The sequence below is a fragment of the Dendroctonus ponderosae genome, unplaced genomic scaffold (genome assembly GCF_020466585.1).
Source record: "Dendroctonus ponderosae isolate FM_Combo_2020 unplaced genomic scaffold, Dpon_F_20191213v2 Dpon_F_20191213_7, whole genome shotgun sequence".
In the NCBI taxonomy this organism is placed as follows: domain Eukaryota; kingdom Metazoa; phylum Arthropoda; class Insecta; order Coleoptera; family Curculionidae; genus Dendroctonus; species Dendroctonus ponderosae.
The window spans coordinates 4,000,848-4,009,514 of NW_026018916.1; the positions used below are offsets into that span (position 1 = coordinate 4,000,848).

General features: G+C 36.6%; 1 protein-coding gene across 1 annotated transcript; it reads left to right on the top strand.

Annotated features, from left to right (window-relative positions):
- Positions 1-1,058: 1,058 nt before the first annotated feature.
- On the top strand, positions 1,059-8,632 carry LOC109546273 (mitoferrin-1). Its single transcript, XM_019917193.2, has 8 exons — positions 1,059-1,413; positions 1,910-2,129; positions 5,286-5,342; positions 6,545-6,720; positions 6,773-6,987; positions 7,048-7,277; positions 7,337-7,454; positions 7,729-8,632. The coding sequence occupies exons 1-7, from the start codon at positions 1,297-1,299 to the stop codon at positions 7,426-7,428; spliced, it is 1,107 nt and encodes a 368-aa protein (XP_019772752.1). The 5' UTR covers positions 1,059-1,296; the 3' UTR covers positions 7,429-7,454; positions 7,729-8,632.
- The last annotated feature ends 35 nt before the right edge of the window (positions 8,633-8,667 follow it).

Sequence of the window (8,667 nt, forward strand, 5' to 3'; positions counted from 1 at the left end):
TTATAAGAAGTTGGATGTTAAGGTTGCAAGCTTAAGCAGATGCTATTGCCCATAAGAATATTAATATAGAAGTAGCACCAAATGTAATTTCTATGCGAAAAAGCGGCAATATATGGGAATTTCCATGTCCGTTAGTTGATGCAAAGTGTGGGCTAGTCATTATCGTCCCGAAAGCTTCCACGAGTTTTATTTAAAACACCTTTTTATGCCTGATTTATTGGGCAACTGTTTAATATAACGCTTAACCAGTTTTGGGAAAGATGAGGAAAAGTACGGAATGATCCACGCTTTGGATGTTCTAATGCAATAAAAGTTTCCCTATATTGCGCCATTTGCTACTGGGGGACTACAACAATTTATTTTGCAGCCATACTTTGTACCGGCGTTTTGTTTTCTTACCATTTGGGTATTTATTTATGTGACTCTATCCATTCGTTGTTCCATTAATATTACACGTTTATTTGAATGGTTTAGTATTTTGTTGATATTTATCTGCAATAAACACTTTTTGAAATGCAAATTGGGTTTTACTGAATACGAGTTAGGAACGTTTCAATAATGCCCTATGATTTATTTCAATTTTTCGTTCTTTTTAGTGCGGAATTGTTCCAAAACGATAAAAAAACAAAACAAATGTTCACATTGCCGTTCATTAACGATTATCGACTAGATTTCTAAGAAGTCTATCGTAAATAAATATAGAAAGACTGATAATTTTTCTGTAAGAATGCAAAGGAAAGGGAATTAATTAAACCGGAACACAAGTTAACTGTGGCGATTCATTTTTTGCCTCTTCAAAACTGAACTGAACTATCGGGTGTTTTTTCATAAACACAACTCCCTGAATTTCAGATTAATGAATTTTTATTAACATTTAACTTTTTCATATAAATCAGTTATTATTTTCGGACATTTTTAAGCGTAATTCTGTACCGTTTGAACATTTTAAATAACTTATTAAACATTATTCGATTCTGTTGTTTGCCTCCTTTTCCCGCCAAATAAATATTCAAAAACACGGTTGGCAGTACTGCGCACATTTAATCCCGGTTAGATTGGTGGAATGTAAACGCGTTTTTCGTCTGTCAGTTCGATGCTGTCTACGAACGTTGTGTGTTCCTGCTGGAGAGAAATATAAGCCGTTCGTAGACCAAAATTTTCGTGATTACCCGGAAAAGAAACCAAACACTCATTGACACGCATTCGCGATTAGTTTGCCATTGGAAAGCCGACCGGCCTTACCTAAAATTGAACGAAATCACGGTCGAGAATCAAAGCATTTGCTATACGACCAAAATGAATGTGGATGATTATGAAACTCTTCCGACAGACCATGTTGGAACCCATATGATTGCTGGGGCCATTGCAGGCATTATGGAGCACTGCCTCATGTACCCATTGGATTCCGTTAAAGTAAGTGCCCGAAATCGATGGGAATTGACCAAAATTTCCAATTCACAATTTCTCAGATTTGGAGGTTAGACTACTTTCAATTACACCATTCAGATCTTATTTAATCGGCATTTATGAGGATGTTGCTAACAATTGGCGAATTTGTCTCCCGTCATCTTTTCCCTATTTAGACCCAGCAAATAAAGTAGAAAATGAATGTTAAACTATTAATCGTCATTCTTAGCCAGCACCAATGCTTTCTACCACTTAAACTTTAACCATTTAGGTCCAGCTTCCAGCTATTTAATCGTTTACCAGCACAGCCAGTTTTTTAAACCCCAAGTCTTTTTCATGTCATCCTTTGATAACGTTGTGGTAACAAGCCCACACAAGACAAACACTTCAGTACAAGTAAACACATCTTGGTGGCTTTGATAAGTAATCTATTTCTGTTCTGAAATAATATCGCAGATAATTCCATTGCAAGGATTTGAGTTGAAACTGATCTATCTCTTAGACTCGAATGCAATCACTGGCCTCAACAGGAAGCGATGGGATTGTTGCCACCCTAATCAACATGGTAAAGCAGGAGGGACTTCTTCGCCCCATTAGGGGCATGGGGGCGATGGTGTTCGGAGCTGGCCCTTCGCATGCCCTGTATTTCAGTTCGTATGAATACTTAAAGGAAACCTTTACGGAAATGGTACCCAGTTCGAAGTACAACACTCTATGCTATGGTAATTACCTAGTTAATAATGCCGGTACTTTGGCTAAACCGATAATGTTTATTTATGTTTAACCGTCTATGGAAAATTGTTGGTTGAAGCGGAAAACTAGGCTTAATATAGTGATGGCAAACTCATAGTCCAGTAGATTTCAGAATTTTTAACTGAATAATTGTATTATAAAACGCGCTGCTTTGTTGAAACTAGCAATTTATAGTAGCAAATCTAACAACGATGACTTGCTGTTAAAAGGCTACAAGGATAGCGCTCGATGGCGAACTGCGGAAAAAACGACTTGCGAAAGCTTAGTGGCCAATCAACAATCAATTTTTGTTTGGTTTTATCCAGAACAATGATCAACTATTATTTATGCCGACTTTCTATCAGATTGGTAGTTGATTGCTTGTTTACATCCACCTCAAAACTGGTATTTACATTGCGCAATAACTATCTAATCAATAATTTTTGTCGCGATTCAACAATGAGAACAATTCATTTATTAACACTTCAATGCGCTATAAACCATAAGTCATGTCGATTCTAGTCATTTTACTTTTCAAATACAGTGTGTTCCAATTGTAGGCTATAAAGGTTAAAAGACAAGCAAACCGATGAACATTGTTTCATTGTTGCAAAGCAAAAAAAAGTGCTCAAGTTGAATGGAACTTCAACTTGGACTTGTTGGACCGTGTTTACTAAGGAAGCAATAAAACTTGCATTATTTATATATTATATATTATTATATATTAATAATTTCGATTGATTCTGGTTTTTACACGAATTGTTTTTCCCAAGCAGAAAAGGATATTTACTGCATAGGGCCATTCAGTAGGTTCTTGAATATTTTACTGGTTACGAAGAAGTGTCCTCAGATGTTCTTATAAGTTTAAGAACGATAAGGCCAGAGGCTGAAGGTTGAGAACTTTTAAAACTTTGGTTGTAATTTATGTGTCTAGGAATCGAGTTGACCATTATTTGAACAATGGAAATCTTCTAAATTAGCTCAAGTAGGCTCTTCAATTTTCTGCCTTTCTGGAATTAAATTCCCTCAGGTTTCGGCTTTTTAAGGCAAGAAGTGGATTTTTGAGCGAATTTTGGAATTCCAGACTAATTGCGTGATCTGAAATTTTGCAGGTCATTGTTGAAACATTCAAGTTGTTTAAATTAGCGCGTTATAAATTATTGAATTTCTTTCAGGTCCCCCATCAGTTTTAGTTTAAATCCGGTGCAGGTGGATTTTGTAGCTTTTTTTTTAATTCGGCGAAATTTTGTTTTGGAATTAGGTTCAAAAATTTGAAGTTTATAAACCAGTTCTAGTAGTCTTAATTTTTTTAACTGAAGCTTTCAAAAGGTTGCCCGAGTATTCCCTACATTTTATAGATTTTTTAAGCTTACAAAGGATTGTCCGAGAGCTCAGGTTTTTGAAACGAACACCCTTTATAAACAAATCTATAGATTTTTTTAAAGGGCTGATAAATAATATGTAAATCAAAATATCCTGTTTTATGTGTTTTTTACCCAATGACTTGTTTTGTTCTAAAGTGTGTACAAACTTTAGATATCAACAAAAGATTGCATCTTTTTCACTAGACTTCGATTAAAAACCCGAAAGTGCGATCTAGTTTTTGAAAATGTTTGTATGATTTAGTGAACAGGAAATTAGTAGTTTTGATCGATTTTTGCAAACCTTTCAGGAGATTTCTAAATTGAGGCATCTTCTACTTTGGACCACCTTGTATATGCACTTGAATAATATTGCCTTAAACTGGCATTTAATTCGGGCTTACGGACGCATATAGAACTTTCAATAACATACTTTTGAGTTTTCGCTTTCTGTTGGCATTAAAACGGTTCAGTTATGAAAATATAACAAAAATATGAAACCGTCGGCTGTTGGATATTTTTAAAACTTTCCCGATCCGAATTTCCATTGGCCACTGGTTGGCTTGCCACGAATCGTGGGTTTTCCGACTTCAAGGCTTGGCGTGCTTGGAATTATAATATGTAATTGCATATTGTTGTTACGTGGATCATTGGATTTTTGGTGCAGGAGACTAGACACTTTGTCAAGAAATGAAGCGAACATTATCAGGACCGATTCTTCATCAAAGTCTTCTTCAAGTTTGAGTAAAAATGCTCTTTTCAGTGCACCACAGCATGTTTGATGTACTGAAGATTGGCAATTGTCCTGCGCTCGTTTGCTTGCAAGTCGTAAGTGATTTTTCCAACTAGATCAAGGTTCATTGATGTCAATATGGGATAATTGGAATATTGAGGTTTATCACCAACGGATTCATAGATGTATTCATTAGAAAGAGAGTGATAATGTAATTTCATTAATTTAGTCCCCAAGCGGGTGGCATGGATTTATCCTTTTAAATTCATAATTCGCAGCATAAAGTGCAATCAGCAAGCAAACTATCTCCGGCGCTCAAAAGTCGTTTATCACCAAATCATGTGGTTTCACAAGTTAAAAATTCTTATCGCCGATGACTGAATGGATTTTTATCTAATTAAACGACGCAAACAATCTTCACTCGGTTTTATATAATTGCCAATTCCGAGGGATTTTTAGATAATCATTAGAATGGATTGATGGGATCCACTGCTGTTGATTCACTGGTATTTTTAAGACCACATTGTAATTTATTGCAATGTTCGATTTGTTCAAGCCGAGCAGAACATTGCGAGTTTCATCTCCTCCATATCTGTGTTTTTTTGTAAGCGCTGTGGCGTCATGAATGATTATTTGAAGTACAATTTACTACAAAATGCTTATTACAACAAGCTCGAAAAACGTGCCGGCATGATAACTGATACTCCCATACCTATTGTGGCATATAAGCGTAGATAATTGAGTTTTATATAAATATTTATATTGTTTTGATTGTCAGAGTAACTTGCAAAATATGTGGCACATGATCATAAAATGCATGTAACGTTTAAAAACGCCCATAGGATGAAGCGCTGAAGGCCGCAATTTTTAACTGACGCACTGCTCTATTCTATTAGCTTCTAAATAATTTCATTATTGAATAACTAGCAATAGCGGTGCATTTTCAAATCAACTTGAACTTGTCTACTTGAATCGCGTAACAAGTCAATGATCTTCCACAGTAATTATTGTTGCATTGGTATTAATTAACTATGAATGTCTTGAATTTGCAGGTGGTGCTGGCTGTTTATCAACACTTTTACATGATGGCGTCATGAATCCAGCAGAAGGTGAGATTATTGATCAATTTTCCTTAATATGATAAGTTCTGGTCGCTTCTGAATTGGCCATTTTGGTGTGAACACTGTAATTTCGACCGCTCAAACTGTGTCTAATTTATCTTCGATTACAACTTTGGGTAAAAACCTTGAATTGTACCTATTTAAATTTAAGAAATTTCACAGCAGTGCCCTGGGGGACTAATTATATTGAATATGTTAAAGCGCTAGTTGTATACAGGCTGACTGATATGGGTGATTATAGGTATTATTTATATATTTTTAAAAGCATTTTATTCTAAGTTGAATAGAAAATAACTTATTCGCTATCGAATTCAAACGTAACAGTGTAATTGCCCTTTATTTGGATGCGCTCGTTCAAACATCTTCAATGAGCACCTAGAAAGTTTCTCTTCGGACTATAACTCGACACAATTGTACTCACAACATTGCAAAACGCTATGGAGGTCCGAAAAAGACCAGAAACGGAGCAAAGTTTTCACAGCCAAAATCGTATTTACTACATTCAACTCACTCAGCACCGTCTCACAAAGCGCGCGTCAACCAAGAATGGTTAAAAAGCAACGTTCTGAGCTTCATTTTTTCCACACAATGGATGGCTAAATCTCCGGGTGCGAACCCGATGAGTTTCTCATTCTGGGGTATTTTGAAGGCAAAGGTTTGCACAAAAAAAACAGGGAAGTTTGGAGGCTCTCAAGGAATAAGTTCAGCAGCAATGGCAACGTTTACCACAAAGTGTGCAGCGTGCAGTTTAGCACCTCGCTCAAAGTCAAGGCAAAAGGCGACCAAATTGAAAATATTTAAATGCAATTAAAGAAAATACCGGATTTTAATCCTGGGACATTCCATGTCAATCAGGCTGCCTGTATGCCTGATTTATTCTAATGGCCAAAACGAATCCACCAACAATGCGTGGTATTTAAAAAAAAAATTGCATCAAGATTCCCAAGTAGTAGTCAACAGTTAATAGGTTTTCTTCACGGTTTTTGGCAAATCCCATTAGATTTCCCCAAATCTCCGGAAAACAAGTTTCGCAATCGCGTTTGCTGAGTTCTAATGGCAATTAGCATAAATTCAGGCAGGTTGACGACATTGAGGCTAAACCACAATGCTTCAGCCGTGCTAGTTTATTAGTACGGTCATCCACTTTGCTATGAGGACTGTATTTCCATAAAAACCTTTGATTGTTTCAGTTGTAAAGCAAAGAATGCAAATGGTAAACTCGCCATACCGATCAATAGTCAGTTGCCTGGTCAATGTGTACCGAAAGGAAGGATTTGCGGCATTTTACCGATCTTATACGACACAACTGACCATGAACGTGCCGTTTCAAAGCATCCATTTTATGATCTACGAATTTGCTCAGACAGTAAGCCGGCTTCGCTACACATGGGCGATTTTTTTAACTGTCGAGGTTTCAGGTTACTAATAAGGAAAGGACGTATAATCCGGCTGCTCATATGGCTAGCGGCGCGCTAGCTGGGGCTGTCGCCTCAGCAATCACCACCCCATTGGATGTGTGTAAGACGCTCTTGAATACTCAGCAAACTCCGCAGGCTGCAGGCCTGGTGCAAGCTATGAAGCTGATTTACCAGTTAAAAGGACCGGCGGGCTATTTTAGAGGCATGCAAGCTCGGTGAGATTACTTTACCTTAGCTAGCGATTTGCGGCGCTTGCTGACTGAGGTTGTTTTTAGAATCATGTATCAAATGCCGTCGACGGCAATTTGTTGGTCTACGTACGAATTCTTCAAATACCTGTTAGGAAGCACACAGGATCTTCGAATAGTCGCCCCAACGACTAAAGTTTTAGCCGAGGCAAAGTGCAGTGAGCCGAATTCCGATGAGGCCGCTCAGGCTCATGCGGAGAAAGTCACATTTAAGGCCAGAGAGAGTGGATTACCAAGGGAGTTGCCCGCCATGTCTGGTAAGTGTAATTTTCCATGAATCCTCCACGCAATCTGGTAAATTTTTCCATCTTTACAGGCGCAGGTTTGTATGGGTCAATATCATTCAATACCATGCACAATGCGGATTATCGGCAAAAAGATTCAATTTTGGATGTGGCTCACACATAGTTGTAAATACTTCATTTTTAAACGATGTAAGTATGTTTAGTATTAACTGGTTTCAGTGGCAAAGTGTGGATTATTTATTTTTTAATGCTGGGTTTTGGAATTACTTCTTTAATTGTTCAGAGTTTTAATGTTATCTTCTAATTGTTTCCAGACAATAAAAAAAACAAATTTGCGCTCCAGAATGCGAGTTTTGCCTTAAAAGTAGAGCGTGATTTTGTTGCTTAAAGCTCAGTAATAGCAACTTACTTCTACTAGTACTCTTGATTAGAACATGCAGTAATAATTGTCGTTTTTCCACAGACAAAATTGACTTGAAGATTGGAGGCATAAGTTCCCCGAAATAACCGAAAACAATATTCAAACCCAGATCTACTACTATTTATGCCTCCCTGTACATACTATAGTTTTTACTACCATTTGTATTCTATGACATAGTTGAGATATAAGTTCTAATTATCGTACATAGTGTAAATCTTCGCCATTTTTAAACATTCGTGAAAATACATTGGAGTGCGACAATAATGAGAAAAGATGGTTATTTTAAATACATCGAGGTGCTATTTGCTGTAGTTGTCTGACTAAAGGTCATCTGGATTGGAATATTTGCTATGTATCAAGTAAACGATTATTCTTCACATAATAATTCGAACTGTCCTCGTAGTTTGTTATAAGAAGACTTGTAAAAATAACGAAGATTTGTGCTAGTTGTTTTGTATTTGTCATCATAAGGTGACGTTTCTAAGCTGTGATAAAGTCCTTATCAACTGTTTTTTTGTATGATATTGACTTCGTTCAGATGGGGGTACTATCATATTATTTTTAACTACGTATACACATCAAAATGTGCTAATGTTTATTTAATTTATATCGAGTCTATATGCGGATCCCATAGAGTATTTGTACAAGGCTTTTTCGAAAATACGTAACAATATAAAACGGAAACTAGTTTTCTTATGGACTGCATGGTTTGCTTGGGACCGCCACAATGCCTTAGTTTACGTGAGTCAAATTGACCAGCGGATCCTAAAATTTGTAACAACATTCTCGGAATGCCGTGTATACGTTTCATTACACCGTGATAAGGGTTCTTGTCACTTAAACCCATTTAGTTTTACTGCGTAGTGTCATAGTTTGTTTTGTTTTTTTTGTGAGGAAAGAACATTTTTGTAAAAAGTGATGTTTAAATATAGATACATGTTACACAGGTTCTGTTAGATTTTACCCAAATTCCTGAAAACA

Bases quoted from the DNA above. Each gene is read 5' to 3' on its own strand.
- LOC109546273 (XM_019917193.2), top strand. From the start codon at position 1,297: ATGAATGTGGATGATTATGAAACTCTTCCGACAGACCATGTTGGAACC. The intron at 6,721-6,772 runs GTAAGCCGGCTT...TCGAGGTTTCAG, and splicing joins TCTACGAATTTGCTCAGACA to GTTACTAATAAGGAAAGGAC. The intron at 6,988-7,047 runs GTGAGATTACTT...GGTTGTTTTTAG, and splicing joins TTTAGAGGCATGCAAGCTCG to AATCATGTATCAAATGCCGT.